The 16,194-nt window shown below is 40.2% G+C and overlaps 2 protein-coding genes across 7 annotated transcripts in view; both read right to left on the minus strand.

Annotated features, from left to right (window-relative positions):
• Positions 1-428: 428 nt before the first annotated feature.
• Positions 429-7,765, minus strand: rpc7l (DNA-directed RNA polymerase III subunit RPC7-like). Of its 3 annotated transcripts, none has more exons than XM_014142226.2 (8): positions 7,656-7,765; positions 6,786-6,928; positions 6,307-6,436; positions 5,577-5,645; positions 5,143-5,199; positions 2,638-2,708; positions 2,375-2,494; positions 429-1,585 (listed from the first exon to the last, which is right to left on the minus strand). In XM_014142226.2, exons 1-8 carry the CDS (start codon positions 7,759-7,761, stop codon positions 1,499-1,501), a joined length of 783 nt encoding a protein of 260 aa, XP_013997701.2. In that variant the 5' UTR covers positions 7,762-7,765; the 3' UTR covers positions 429-1,498.
• A 570-nt stretch (positions 7,766-8,335) lies between these two features.
• The window catches only part of LOC106570198 (transcriptional repressor p66-beta), a 49,640-nt gene continuing 41,781 nt past the window's right edge, over positions 8,336-16,194 (minus strand). For 2 of the 4 annotated variants that reach the window (XM_014142270.2, XM_014142273.2), the window contains exons 10-11: positions 15,900-16,146; positions 8,336-13,146 (exon numbers count right to left, since the gene is read on the minus strand). In XM_014142270.2, the coding sequence (XP_013997745.1) occupies positions 13,010-13,146; positions 15,900-16,146 (384 nt within the window). In that variant the 3' untranslated portion in view covers positions 8,336-13,009. The remainder of the gene's footprint in view (positions 13,147-15,899; positions 16,147-16,194) is intronic. The other 2 variants (XM_014142272.2, XM_014142275.2) reach the window with 1 other exon arrangement.

Genomic DNA, 16,194 nt, shown 5'->3' on the forward strand with positions numbered 1-16,194 from the left:
GCCTTTGAACGGGCTAGGGTAGTAGGTGCCAGTGGTAACGGTTTGTGTCAAGAGCTGCAACACTGCTGGGTTTTTCATGCTCAACAGTTTCCTGTATGGATCAAGAATGGTCCACCACCCGAAGGACATCCTGCCAACTTGAAACAACATTGGAGTCAACATGGGCCAGCATCCCTGTGGAACGCTTTCGACACCTTGTAGAGTTGAGGGAACCGCAGAGGGACCATGTCAACATGTAAGGCAACACTTTTGCATACGTGCATGACGTTTTTCGCCTTGTCGGCCTTGAGATTCGAACCAGTGACCTTTCAGTTACTGGCCCAACACTTTAACCTTGAGGCTACCCAACTTGTTTAAGTGTGATTGAGGTTGTTTAGATATAGAATTTCTCAAAATCAAATGGTTAAAAAGCAGAAGACTTACAGGGCTGATATTCGGATTTTTAAAAAAAAGCATGTTTTTCAAAGCTAGTCACACAATGTAAACTTTCTGCCCTAGACTATGCTTACATTTTAAGGGTAGTCTTTTCACCTTGGCCGGCAGGATGTTAAACGCTGTTCAAGGAAATAGAGGATCATTCCCTTTTACAGGTAGAATAAAAATTAAACAAAAAAAAACAATACATTTCCAGGAATTCAGCTCAAAAAACACCTTTTACATTTCATGAGTTTACACACGTTCACACTCAATTCCACCCCTGCTCCTTTTAAATTGGCAATGGTGAATAACTTTTTTTGTCAACTGCATAACCTACCAACTACACACAGTGAACATACCTTGGAGTAATATGCCATCTGCTGGTTGGTTGATACAAACAAATATTTACTCTGGTTCTTTAAAATGTATTTAGACTCAAATTCAACACTTTCAAATTGTCAACTTGCATAACATAATTTGACATTACAGGAAAAAAATATTTAAAAATACACACATTTTTTTTTGATTGCAACTATTGTTTTCAATGTCTTAGCGAACATTCGATTGTCGTATACACTTTTTTAAAAAGACGGTTACACCAAGGAATTACAAAAGCTAAAATACCTCTCTAAAACACGTCTTTACTTTAAAAACCATAGACTACTGCAAATGTACGTAAAATCTATTAAAGTTATAAAAGGCATCAATAGCCTGTAAATATATCAGCTCCCATTACTACCTCAACATAGCTGAAGAAAAGGGGAACAGTCAGTATGACTAGTTAGTATCTTTGGCACTTTAAATCACCACACACAATAAGAAAACGTCTGAGTATTCTCTCTAGATGTCTACATTGAGCCACTGTTTCCACCAGCAGTCGCCACCTTCCATGTCTTGGATCTAGGTTATCAGATAGCAGCATATTGTTCTTTCCATGTTTTAGACTATACCGGTCAATGTCTTTGTTCCCATGGCCAATGACTCCACAAGTAATTAGAATACTGTAACTACGTCCACAGGGAGGATAACTCAAACCTGTCTCTTTTTGTCTATTCAGTGTTATCAGCACTCTTGCGGTCTCTCAGTAGGTGGCTTCGTCCATGTTGTCGTCACTGTTCCCTCCAAACTCCTCTCCATTGTCAAAGTAAGACATGATGTAGTCGGTATCCTGAAACACAGATGATGATGATGATTATTGAGCTATGCAAGGAGGAATGATCGCCTACCAAGTGAACAATGGCTCCCCGGTGCACTGGCTTGTCAACATCTTTGTCAGTGTCGCTTCTCTTCTCTTCAAGAAGGCGGCATCTTACTTCATGTAAATATTCCTCCTTTGTGAACTTGTATGACATTTCTGTCAGTATTCTTTTGCGGAGATGAATCTAGCAAAACATCATAGAACACTTATGGCCTGCATAAATACAGATGTGTCTGTCACAAACTCAATGGCACGGGAAACTTTGAAGGCTGGACCCAGTTGATAGAATGTGGCAAGTTCGCTAGCTAGAGCGCTAGCTCAAGATAGTCAGGAAGAGCGGACAGAGGATTAAAAAGGACAACCTGAACCAATCTCCATGCATAGCCATTGTGACTTATAGAAGATATGCATTTCATCAGGGTATTAGCTGTTGGCCAATGTGCCCGGCAATATCTTTATTTTCGTCTTTTATTGACCAAAAGATGGCTGTTACCAGCTAACAAACTTCTGATTAGAAGGTGGGGATTTTACGGAGCCAAAACACACCTTAGACACCATTTATACACCTTTATTTTGTAAATAGCTTTTGAGTAGCTATTACGATAAATTTGCGTTGTTAGCATTAGCTTTACTCGCCGACCATCATCACTGGCATTTCACAATTTCTTTTACGACTAAATCCCTGACCATAACAATCAGGTTCAAAGCGGAACAAGGTACAAAATGTGACGGGCCTCATCAGTCGCCATTACCCCTTACCTCTTCAAAGTCTTCCTCATAGTCCTCTTCATCTGCCTGTTCTTCTTCCTCGTTTGTCTTCTTTTTCTCCTCGTCCTGCTCTTCCTCAGAGTTCACCGCCTCTTCTTTCTTTTCGAGAGTCTGGAGAGTGTGTTTCCAAGAAACATCAAAACCAGGGCAGGGTATATGCAAATTACCCCCTAATTAGGAGTAACTAAAAGGTTTACATTTCTGATCCTTAGTCTCCTTTCGAAGAAAGATTAGTCGTTTCTGTAATATCCTACCTCTAGCTTGGTGAGAATCTCCTCTTTTCCTACAAGAGGTTTCTTTGTCCGTTTAACTTGAGGTGTAGGTCCTAGAAGAGAAGAATGGAACATGGTTAGCCCAAAAGTAAGTAAATAAAAATATCAGAACTGACGTGGCAACAAATGGCGCAGGACAGAAGCATGGCCGTAACTAAACTAAACTTTTTCTGGACCCTGTCTTTCAAAGATAAAAATCCAAATAACTTCACAGATCTTCATTGTAAAGGCTTTAACCACTGTGTCCCATGCTTGTTCAATGAACCATAAACAATTAATGAACACGCACCTGTGGAACGGTCATTAAGACACTGACAGCTTACAGATGGTAGGCAATTAAGGTCACAGTTCTGAAAACTTAGGACACTAAAGAGGCCTTTCTACTGACTCTGAAAAACATCAAAAGAAAGATGGCCAGGGTCCCTGGTCATCTGTGTGAACGTGCTATAGGCATGCTGCAAGGAGGCATGAGGACTGCAGATGTGGCCAGGGCAATAAATTGCAATGTCCGTACTGTGAGACGCCTAAGACAGTGCTACAGGGAGACAGGATGGACAGCTGATCGTCCTTGCAGTGGCAGACCATGTGTAACAACACCTGCACAGGATCGGTATATCCAAATTTAGGACCTTTGGTTCCAACTGCCGTTTCTTTGTGAGACGCAGAGTAGGTGAACGGATGATCTCCGCATCATCTGTGGTTCCCAACGTGTAGGAGAGTGATGGAGTGCTGCATCCGATGACCTGGCCTCCACAATCACCTGACCACAACCCAATTGAGATGGTTTGGGATGAGTTGGACTGCAGAGTGAAGGAAAAGCAGCCAACAAGTGCTCAGCATGTGGGAACTCCTTCAAGACTGTTGGAAATGCATTCCTCATGAAGCTGGTTGAGAGAATGCCAAGAGTGTGCAAAGCTGTCATCAAGGTAAAGGGTGGCTACTTTGAAAAATCTGAAATATATTTTGATTTGTTTAACACTTTTTTGGTTCCTACATGATTCCATGTGTTATTCTACAATGTAAAAAATAGCAAAAATTAAGAAAACCCCTTGAATGAATAGGTGTGTCCAAACGTTTGACTGGTACTGTGTGTGTGTGTGTGTGTGTATATATGTATGTATGTATGTATATTTTTTTTTTTTTGGGGGGGGGGTACACAATAAAGAAAATCAATTACGGGTCAACATCTAAATATTGCTCCCAGCTTTGATCAAATCTCAGAAGTTATATTTTTGATCTGACAGAGTTCTAATCGCGCCTGCCTCTTTGCGACTGAGTGGAATCATGAACAGTTGTTTGTTGGTTATGTTCGCCTGCGTTCCCCAGATTTGCCTTTTTAGCAGCATATTCATCACTCTCTCAAAAGGCTAACTCCACCGTCTCGCGCCACAGGCCGGCTCTAGTAGGCAACAAGATACCAGACAAAAAGCAACAAAAACGTCCAGCGACTCCTGCCGTGTCTACAGACATCCCCCAAACAAACAAAAACTGACTCACAACTGGTAAATAGTCGCTTATGTCAGTCAGGTGGGTAGATGCCGGTAGAGACTTCTATTGTAGTAATGTTGAAGGGCTCTGGCTAGTATTACTTAGCCAGTTAGAAGGATGAAGTAAGAAGCTAATGCTAAAATGGAGCCTACCTCAGCAGGAGCAATAAATATGTCAATAAGTTCTCATAATAACTTTGTATTACAGAGAGAGTAGGCAACCTGAGATAGACAGTGATGTGGGCATGTGGCGCTCAGTGGTGAGGCTGAGGCAGGCTGCAATGCATGCAGGGAGAAGCAGAGGAGACAGAGAGAGCGAGGAAGCAAGCAGAGAGAGAGGTTAGTACAGTGGTTCCCAAACTTTGGGTCAAGAAATTCTGTACTAAATCTTATCAAACAAGTTAGGAACATTTAAAAAAATATTATTTCTTTCAATATGAACATCTCCACATGGCCTACCATCCCTATAGGCCGACATTAAAATGCAAATAATACTGTTCTAAAAATGTCATACGTTTTCGCTTCGTCACTGATGGTACGTGTCAGTGTGAATCATTTCTCATATTTCCCCCCTTTCAGGGGTATAATATTACAACTATATAACTAATAGGCTAAGAATTTGTAGATCAACTGAGTTAAATGAACCTACAGTAGCCAAGGTGATAGTGTCTGGGGTCATTTTTGCTGTTCTGCAAATAGCATTAAAAATATATATATATTGTATTGAAATGCAATAAATGAGCATCAACTTAAAAAATGTAAAAATCTTCAGACCTCACTTAAACTCAAAACCTGATTAGGGACTTGACAGAAGGAGGTTGGAATCAGTTCAATAGTGGCATATGTTTCACAAGGAATTCAAAGGCCAAAGTAAGTAGCTAAGTAAATAAGTAAATGAAATTTCACTGAGTATCTGAGAAAAAAAATCTAAATTGAAAACAATACATGGCTTACACAAAGTTTGAATTCCACACACAAGTCCTTGAGATAAAGTACTCACTTTTACCCTGAGGTTCTCTCACTTTAATGCAAAGCTCTTTAGGCAATCTGCTCCAGTCTGAAACAGAACCATAAAAAGGGAGAAACGCGTTACCATAGAAAATACGCATTGCATAAAACACACCAGAAATGCATCACATTCAAAGTATTAGGAATAATGACACCACAGCACAAGATTAAAAATCAGATAAGTTCAGACAAGAAATTGACTGTTTGTCTGGCACCATCAGCTGGACATATACCAAAACTGCATCAAAAGAAAATACCAGAAATAGGACTCAGTCTGGCTAGGCTAGGGGTGCCACTGAAGAACACTAGCAGTAGGAAAGTGGTACAGGGAACTAAAGAGTTCATAAAAGAGACAACTGTTCTGTGATCAGTTGAGTGCAGATTCTAACAGCCTGTATCTCCACAAACCAGCCCATCATCACTCACCTGGGCTCCACTCGATGGCGCTGTCCTTGGGCTCTCCGCTCTGGTACTTATCAGAGTAACGATTGACATCTACATAGAAAACAGCAACAAGATTATAACTAACAATTTCCTATTCATATAATACCAAGCAGAGAAAACATGTAGAACACAATTACAAAACCTTCTATACCATACAATTTGTCTGACATAACAGCTGCCATAACTGGGTACTTTTTTACAAGCATTCAACAATACGATTATTGTGAATGCTCTAATAGAACAGTTTGATTTAAATATTTACATGCTTTGCCCTTACAATCCGGTTTACATGGACAGCTGTTAATCAGGCTACTAATTACAGCAATTATATCATCTTTGGGAAGCCTATTTAATTATGACAAAACATATTTCACTTCATTCACACCAAACAAATGACGTAACAAATGCTTGCAACATTCTTTAAAAGTTTACCAATAATATTAACCACACAACTTTGGAAGCTAGCTCAATCACGGTTAATAACATTCTATGATTTCTCCACCCCTTAAACTGAGACTCTGCGATATGACGTTGCCACGAGCAGCACCGCAGTTGAGCGCACAAGACGATGCACTCACCGAATATCATAGAGTATCTGTGCATGTGCACTTCAATTGCTACAACATGATAGCTATGGGACCAAAATGGCAGAACAGTTTAGCCTCACGCTTAGTTGTTGATGAAATCGTCCTGATATTGCCATTTACTCTACCTCTTTTGGGAGCAGCCCGTCTGATGTAGAAGGGCAGGGTCTTGGTAGCGGCCCTCAACTCCTGTTTCAGAGCCAGCATGTACTCCACCTCCTCTCCTGTCTGCAGGGGCACAGGCTGGACTGGCATGGGCTGAGGGTAAGGAGAGGGAACAGATCAGGAGACAACAACACTAGCACTAAGCAAACACTTTACTACATTTAAATTACTATACAGTATTTCATAATACTGCAAACAGTTTAAATGATGGTAGGCTATATAATGTGTCTAAACCAGACAGTGTCCATACAAATCATACTGTACATGTACCTCAGAGAGAAAAATGCCTTGAAGAGAAAAACAAAACATTTACGCATTAAGTTACTAGCAATATTAGATAAGAGTCATTATTTTAATTTTGTGATACTCAAGAGCACTATAAGGAAATGTGGCAAGGTGAGTCCAGACTGTTTTCAAGCCCTGACTCCATGTGCACACTCACAGGGAAGAGGGGTGAGGGCTTAAAGGTGGTGGGGGGAAGGCTGTCCCCCCTTCCTATGCCCACATCCTCCAGGTTGAAGGTCATCTGTCCCCTTCCACGACCCCTGCCTCTTCCAGCCATGGGGATGAGTATGTTGCTAAATGCTGAAAGAATCGTGGGGGGAAAAAACAGATAGACGTAGCCTAACAAATACACATAGCAGCCAGTATTGTGGATATCTAACTCGCATTTGAGTGGGTTCCCAAATTACCTTTGTTTACAGATAACTAGTAACTAGCTAACTTTGTGTAGATACCGTTCGTTAGGTAGGCACCCAATGACCGCATGGAAGTCCATACAGAATAAGAAAGCTAGCTAGCTATCGTATTTCACCCTGGCCCTACTGACTCTTCTGTATGGTCTTGGAATCTCGAGAGTTAATTTCACACATGATTACACCCAATCCTTAGCAAGCAAAATATATAGCTACAGTACTTAGCTATGATATTTCAACTGCCGGCCAGTGACCTCTCCAGTGCAGCACTGTGCTTGTTTGCATAGCCAGGTAGCTATTATTGGCTGGCATTCAAGCTAGCTATATTTCGCAGCTATTCTATGACATTATACTTTTTCACGTACCTACAATGTGTCAGTTGAGATCGTGAAATATAGAGGCAAGCCCTGAAACGTACAGTATAAAAACCAAGCCCAACAAAATCCAACCCAAATATCTTTAATGGCTAGCTAACTTAGTAGTAACTTTAGAAATGCTGCAGTCTGCCCGTCTGATGACCAGATCCACTGGCTTGATAGCGATGTAACCAACGTTAGCTAGCTGACGATTACAGTGCAGGCTAAATAACGTATGTTGTTTTTCCTCTTGCCACATACATAGCTTATTATACTGTAGAATATGAAAACAGTTTTCTGAGTAAGCCCACACGTGCACAGACTGCCGGATGTTTTCAACTGGAGTCCACGTGTGTTCCGTCGGCATTGAATGTCTCAGGAAACATACTCTGTACACAATAGTTCCACCCTACTGTCTGTACTGGTATAACATTAGAATTTAACCTTTATTTTTTTTTACAGAATAATTGTTACTTTAATCTAGCACAATACAATTTCCCCACAAAAATGTGGTAGCGTTTTTTTTTAGCAGTTGTTCATTTATTAATTATTCTGTCTGAGCGATAAGGAAAAACGGCTCATAACATATTCGTGCTCCCCACTGCCACCAGGTAGCACTATTATTCCGTACGTTATAAGATTTGGGATTGTTTGAGTAAGAAACTGACGGAAAGGGGGATGGATGGATACCTAGTCAGTTGCACAACTAAATGCATTCAACCGAAATTCGTCTTCCGCATTTAACTCAACTCTTAATCAGGTATGTTGTGTTTAGTTTGGAGTGTATTTTATATTTGCATGTAAGCTTTGTGCTTGTGTTGCTGAAAAGGTTAGCCTCTTAAATGGCATGTAAATGCCAAATTATTACTTCACACATCTACCCCTATAGACTTCACAGGAAAACAATGTTTTTGTAGAACACAAGTCATAAAATCCAGAAGTAAATCGTTCCATCCTTTATTAAACATAGCTTGCAAGAGATAAATATTACAAAGTTATTTCCTCCAAAATTAGCTTATTTTTTCAGTCAATGCATAATCGTTATTAATCAACTGGCAGTATTCAAACAGCATTAATATTTTTTTCTTTTAATTTTTCTTTGAAGACAGTTAAATATCAAGTATGTGCAAAAGGTCAGGATTTATATTTGAAATAAAACAAACAAAAAAGGGATTTATTTTCTAGGATAAAAATGAACTCTCTTTTCACCCATTCCCCAGATGTCCATTCAGTTGATACAGATTGATAATGACTCCATTATATATTTTTTCTCACCAATGTAATTTACAACATCAACATTATGCAATGTTTAAACTGAGGTTCATTTTATATGTATAAAAGAAAAACTTCAGCATATTCACGTCAAATGTAGAAAATTATTTGCAATGAATACACCCCCCCTTCAAAAAGTTCCCTGTATTTCCAACAATAACTAATATGCCAAGAGTACATTGAAGGATACCAATAAAATAACATAATACATTTGTTTAGCCAGGAAATGTGATCAATCCTCCATAAGAATAACATCACAATTAGTACACCCCATAACTACAACACTGTCTTGATGGGCAGTTTTATCTGCCTTAGAATGTTTTAGACATAACCCGATTCTTGAACTCACTTATATGGGAGTCAGTTTGAATATTGTCAGTTTGAAACTACATGATAATTCCCCCAAAACAAATGCTGACCAGAACAAAGGCGATACAGGCAAGATTTCTCTCATCACCAACAGCTCCTAGTACACTAGATTTTAAAAAGGTAAAAACAAATAAAACATTTAACTTTTTTTATTCAATTTATATTTTCCAATGGAACACATGAGCATATTTTCATATGGGAGAAAGAAAGGGAAATGTAATTTCTATACCTGTCATTTCAGACATGGTTAGCCCCGTAGTTCAGTACAGAAATTGAAATCAACAAAACACAGAGCTGTTTCTGAGTGAGATCTGTGGATTTGATGACTCCTCCGGGGTAATACTGTCTGTCAGTGGTTTGATCATGCCACGTCCTCACAAATGAAGTCTGCATGGGTTTATCCAAAGTAATAAATACACTGAACAGTGTTGAGCTTCTAATAGAACATACATACAACAAACCTGACATTCTTCAAGCTCGAAGCCTGTGGAATGGATTCAAACTCCATCAGAACAATGATCACTTTTCCGGCAAACACAACTTTTTTTTAACCCCCCCCCAAAAAATAAAAAATAAAAATAAAACATACATTCGGGGAAAAAATTTGTCTAAAAGAAGGAAGAATAACAATCCCATACATTTTGCACATTTGTTACACAATAATACACAGTGATCACAAAACAAAATGACAAGCTTCACTATATTCATGGCTTTTTGTTTGCTTTTCTACACAATATACCATTTAATTTTTTTATCGAAGTGAGAAAAAAAAGCTTATGTACAATAAGTCATTAGTTCTGACATAGCAAATATCATGTAATTTTTATTTGTCAATAAAATGTTTGATTAAATTGGATTTTTTTTCTTTAAAACATAGAACAAAACAAAAATACTTAATTGAGACATCAGAAATAGGACATTTAAAAACCCTAAAACATTTGACATTTCAAAAAAAGATTGTGGTTGAAATTACAAAAGGTGTATGGATGCGTCTATCAGTCTGCAAGAGAGAACAAGAGAGAGAAAGGAGCTTCAATATACAAATCCAGCTTCATAGCAAAAGGACATAGAAAAACGAGACAGCCGAATCAAACATATGAGGGGATGGGAACGAAAATGTTCCCCGATATAAAAAGGTCATGACATCCTATTCTAACCAACCACAAAAGAGGGAATTGATTGACAATTGTATAAGCAACAAAAACAAATCTCTTCTGAATGTAAACTTCCATTCACATCTACATATTGCACCTGCCAATCAAACCAAAAGGTAGTTTCATAAATAACTTGGTGTGTGTTCTGTATAAATAACTTACGAGAACTAGGAAAGGGGACTTGAGATTTCATAGGCCACTGCATGAGTGCACTTGACTTGATACACAAAATCTGTATCTAGTGGGCAGAGCTCGCATCCAATTTAACGTAAGCCTCTGTCATGTCAGGCCTGCTAAACTGTGCACACCTAATGATAGTAGAGCGTTACCTATCATGAGATTGATCTAAATCAGTTGATTACTCCATTTCAAAGAATCAATCTTGATTGGTTCAGCACCTCAAAGCTTCCACTCGAACAGTGTTTGTAATGCCCTAATCTCTCAGCCAAACCTTACAGGTTGTCAGTGTGTAAGAGGATGACAAACCCCAAACTCCACAACTCTTTGAGGCCAGTGAACAATACAGGTGAGACATTTTTAAGTGCCAATATTATTGCAGTGTTGCCATGGATCTTTCCATGGTCCTTTGGCTTTACTTAAGTCTTCCATGGCCATCAGGATGGTGATGTACCCTAACCCCTGATTCTACAACCTACTTGACCAGATACTGACATAATACGCTGTTGAGCCATTGGCCTACAGATGCACATTTTCTACGTCATTCAACGGTTGACCTAAATTCCTGATACAGTGAGAGGTAAAATTGAAAATATGGTTTATAGCAGTTACAGCAGTAAATAATTCAACAATCCTCTAAAAGCCTGAAATAAAGACGGAAACCTGTGACGTTGAACCTAGCACAAACTAAAAGTCCTGTCTGATCTTCCCAACACTAGCCATAAACCCCCTATAGCTTCTACATGGACGCACATGTAAATACTTAGTTCCTATGCCAGCCAGACAAACCCCAAATTCATTGAAGATCCGCCTCTCTCTGAGAAATACTGCACATTGACTGAACACTGCTTTAAATGTATTTTATGACCTGTAGCAAACTTGGCTTAGCGAGTCTAGGGGACTTCAAAACCAAACCGAAAAACAAACAAACACAGAAAGTGCTGCTGGTGAAATGTACTTGGCAGTGGTAAGTGTTGACAAGCGTGTGAGACCATGCTCATATGACCGACGTCCCAAAGGTCAATGGGGGGCAAAAATGGACAAAAATCACTCGTCACTGCCAGCGTTAACGAACTTGTTCAAATCATTGAAAAAGTAAGAGGGTTAACCAATTGAAAGTCATCTGATACAGTCCACATGAACACTCTGGACAATGGTCTCTCTCCCGACTCTCTTGTAGACAAATCAGATGACATCCGCACCTTGGGGGACCTGTGAATTGTAACATTCTTATTCTCTTTTTAAAACGTTTTATTTATTTATTTTATTCATAATAAGAAAAGTGCTCCTCGAGAATGAGGCATCTCGTGTGCATTGCCTGAACACGATGATTGATCCACGTCTCTCCCATTTTAAAGATAAATCCATATCAGTCTCCTTTCTCTCAAGCTTGTCATCGATACATAATCCATATAGATATTTGAATAGTTTCAATCTGTTCACAATTTTTTGATAATTATCGTCTCCTGGGGCAAGTACCTCTGAGATACACAGCCTTTTCTAGAGACGCCGCAAAAAAAAACGAAAAACGACAATCAAGAAACCCTACAACAACAAGAAAACTAAAAACGTGCCACCGCCACCTCCAGCTCGAGTCCTCACCGTTTCCCTCACGGTACCACAAGGAAGTTGGGTTTAGAAAGGGTTGAAGTCTCTGGACTTGAGGCATTGAGGGGCAATGAGGGATCTTGGGTGCAGCTTTCATGACCCCATTTTCAGGCCAGTGCCGAGCACCGAGATGGGACGATACGACAGACTCCAAAATGGCTGCCACGCTCCTCCTCTCTGCAGGCCATGGACTCAACTGGTGTCACGGCATGTATTTTTTTTCTCTCACCGCAAACACCGGTGGACTTTCCTGTGCTTATTTCATTGATTTGTTTATCTATTTATCCACACATTAGTGTGCACTTTGTGGATCCTGTCCTCGTTCTTGCTCCCATTAATACTGTGTCAAACAAAAATATTAATAGTGCTTTCTGGTTATGATCCATTATCTTTGCTGGTCCACTCAAAGAAGGGCAGTCAGTCATTGGACCAGTGTCCAGGTGGATCCGGTTCATTACGCATGAGCTATCTCTTACATAGCGGTATGCCCATTTCTTTTGCTGCTTTAAAAATCTTAAATTAAAGAACCGTACATATGGAGTGTAGCAGGGGAGTAACTAAAATAAAATTATATGTGAAAAGAAAAACAAATATCCTAAAGCAACCCTGCAACAGTACCCCCTACCTCCCCCCAAAATAAATAAAAGTAAGGGTATGAATTGAAAGTGAGGCGCTCTACGTAGCATAACAATAGAAAAGCTTAATAAGAGCAATAGTAACTGAAGCGGTAACAATAATCATAATAATAATAGTAGTAACAACAGCAATAATAGTAGTACAAATTATTTGAGTCTTCGAAATAATTTTGCTATAGTAAGAAAGTCGAGAAGATGCACTGACAGTTTGGTTGTCTTTTGTCTGGCTGATTGTGTCGTTTCTCAGGCTGATTGTGTCGTTTCTCATGGGTTAGTTTAGGTAGGCACACGGACAGGCACTGCATGCAATGGGGTGGGGGAGGTGTGAGGGCATGGTGGCGGGGGGGGTGTGGAAGGTGGCCCTTGGGGTGGGGATTGGGAGGGTGGGGACAAGGGGGGTTCATTTCTGTCCGTTGATGGACTGTGATATGGAGCGTGGCGGGATCATGTCCAACAGGTACTCCCTCTGGCGGTCTGCTAAGCTGGAGCCTTTGTTGGCCCCAACCCCTCCTTGGTTCAGGTAGGCAATGTTCAACCCTGAGAGAGAAGGAGAAAGCAAGAGAGAGCAAGAGAGAGAGAGAGAGAGAGAGATCAAGAATAATAGAGAAGGAGAGAAAGAGACCGAGAGAGTTCAAACAAGAGGTTGAGAGAATGAACAAGGAAAGGGAAGTTAAAAGGACAAGAAAAAACACAGAAGAAAAAGAGAGAGAGGAAGAAAGAGGGACACATTTAATAATAAAACATTTTAAAACATTAACAAATGTTCCAGAGTCTGCTGTGTCTGTTTGGTCCACCATGGATCGGGTCAATTCCAATTTCATTTGAAACGCCAATGTAAAACTTAAATTAATTTACGTTGAATTCAATTACAATTTCAACAATCTTCAAATTATGGAATTTGACTGTGTACATTTTAATTCAATTGAAATTGTAAAACAAATATTTGGAATTGAATTTAATATATTTGTACATTTCACAGTTAATGCACTTAATACAAGAAATTGACTGCAGGATTTCTTTACAAATTATTTCAACTTGGATTTCTATATGTCCAGTATAGCTAGGCTGTCTGAACAGTGACATGATCAGCCTGAGGGAATTTAATTGGAATTTGTGGAATTATTGTTTTTTGAATAACCTAACATTGGAATTGAGAGGGTTTGAATTCCCTCTGAATTCAAAAACTGACTGGAATTTTAATTGAATGAAATCAAATGTACAGGGAGAGGGAATTTAATTATATAGAATGTAAATTGTATAATTAACCCCAACCCTGCTGTCCACCTGACCTGAGATTAGATGTTTGTTAGACAATGATAGGTATGACAAGTTTTATTGCAATAATTATTTTATGTATGCTCTCTGTATGGCCATCTTTGGAAAAATGTGTAAAGCCCATCGTGTCTCACTCATACTCTTTCTTTGAATGCTAACCATTTGGGCAACACCTTCAGGTATAATGCATTATAATGCTGTTATATTACATTTTAAGACTTGTCATAAGCACATATTACCCCCATATTATCATAATTATCTCATGATCGTGACTAAATTAAAAAGCCATTTGGAAGCAGTTTTAAATGTTTCACATTTGCTACATAGAGAAACATAACTTAATATAATAACACATTTACATTTACGTCATTTAGCAGACGCTCTTATCCAGAGAGACTTATAGAAGTGAGTGAAAACATTTGTACTTTTCATACTGGTCCCCCGTGGGAATCAAACCCACAACACAGACATTTGCAAGCACCAAGCCACACGGGACCAATTATATACAGTCCATTCGGAAAGAATTCAGACTTTTTCAACATTTTGTTATGTTACAGCCTTATTTTAAAATGGATGGATTAAATAAAAACATTTCCTCATTAATCTACACACATTACCCCATAATGACAAAGCGAAATTCAGACCATTTGCTAGGAGACTCGAAATTGAGCTCAGGTGCATCCTGTTTCCATTGATCATCCTTGAGTTGTTTCTACAACTTGGAGTCCATCTGTGGTAAATTCAATGCATTGGAAATGATTTGGAAAGGCACATACCTGTCTATATAAGGTACCACAGTTGACAGTGCACATCAGAGCAAAAACCAAGCCATGAGGTCGAAGGAATTGTCCGTAGAGCTCCGAGACAGGATTGTGTCAAGGCACAGATCTGAGGAAGGGTACCAAAACAGTTCTGCAGCATTGAAGGTCCCCAAGAAGCAGTGGCCAACATCATTCTTAAATGGAAGAAGTTTGGAACCAAGGCACAGATCTGAGGAAGGGTACCAAAACAGTTCTGCAGCATTGAAGGTCCCCAAGAAGCAGTGGCCAACATCATTCTTAAATGGAAGAAGTTTGGAACCACCAAGACTGTTCCTAGAGCTGGCCTCCAGGCCAAACAGCAATCGGGGGAGAAGGGCCTTGGTCAGTTTCATGACCAAGAACCCAGTGGTCACTGACAAAGCTCCAGAGTTCCTCTGTGGTAATGAGATAACCTTCCAGAAGGACAACGGAAGCCACTCCTCAGTAAAAGGCACATGACAGCCTGCTTGGAGAACCTAAAGGACTCTCAGACCATGAGAAACAAGATTCTCTGGTCTGATGAAAGCAAGATTGAACTCTTTGGCCTGAATGCCAAGCGTCACATCTGGAGGAAACCTGGCACCATCCCTACGGTAAAGCATAGTGGTGGCAGCATCATGCTGTAGGGATGTTTTTCAGCGGCAGGGACTGGGAGACTTGTCAGGATCGAGGGAAAATGAACTGAGCAAAGTACAGAGAGACAGCCAAGACAATGCAGGAGTAGCTTCAGGACAAGTCTCGGAATGTCCTTGAGTGGCCCAGCCAGAGCCCGGACTTGAACCCGATCAAACATCTCTGGAGAGACCTTAAAATTGCTGTGCAGCGACGCTCCCCATCCAACCTGACAGAGCTTAAGAGGATCTGCAGAGAAGAACGGGAGAAACTCTCAGCCTCCAGTCAAGAAGACTGGAGGCTGTAATCGCTGCCAAAGATGCTTCAACAAAGTACTGAGTAAAGGGTCTGAATACTTATTTAAAATGTGATTTTTTTTATAAATGATCAAAAATGTCTAAAAACCTGTCATTATGGGGTATTGTGTGTAGATTGACGGACACATTTTTAAAATTAATTTTAGAATAAGGCTGTAATGTAACAAAACTTGGAAAAAGTCAAGGGCCAGAATACTTTCCGAATGCACTGTATATGCACAAGGGACCAGACTTCTAACATAATAGCATTATATCTGCAGGCTTTTAGGCCTAAGTGAAGTGTTACCATAAGGGGTTCTCAAAAACCCACCGGGGATGTTGTAGATCTGGCGACGGCCATCATGCTGGATCCGACTGCTGCCACCGCCGCCACTAGCTCCGCCGCCTCCTCCTCCTCCTCCGCAGCGCTGCTTCCCCGTCATCCCCAGCAGGCCGCTGGCCACGGAGAGCTGGGAGGCCTGGGCGAAGTTGGAGAGGACGCCCCTCGCCGAGCTGGAGAGACCCCGCTGCATGGAGGCCTGAGGCTGGGGAGCCTGAGGGAGCAGAGGGTGAGAGAGAGGTGGAGGAAATCAGTGACCTCC

This window comes from Salmo salar, chromosome ssa14, assembly GCF_905237065.1.
Source record: "Salmo salar chromosome ssa14, Ssal_v3.1, whole genome shotgun sequence".
Lineage (NCBI taxonomy): Eukaryota > Metazoa > Chordata > Actinopteri > Salmoniformes > Salmonidae > Salmo > Salmo salar.

What these genes read in the sequence shown, in the direction of transcription:
- rpc7l (XM_014142226.2), bottom strand. Translation starts at nt 7,761, where the DNA reads ATGCCGACGGAACACACGTGGACTCCAGTTGAAAACATCCGGCAGTCT. An exon ending in AGCCCTCACCCCTCTTCCCT is followed by an intron (nt 6,437 to 6,785) that starts GTGAGTGTGCAC and finishes CCTTACCCTCAG; the next exon opens with CCCATGCCAGTCCAGCCTGT. An exon ending in ATGAGGAAGACTTTGAAGAG is followed by an intron (nt 1,586 to 2,374) that starts GTAAGGGGTAAT and finishes TCTGTGTTTCAG; the next exon opens with GATACCGACTACATCATGTC.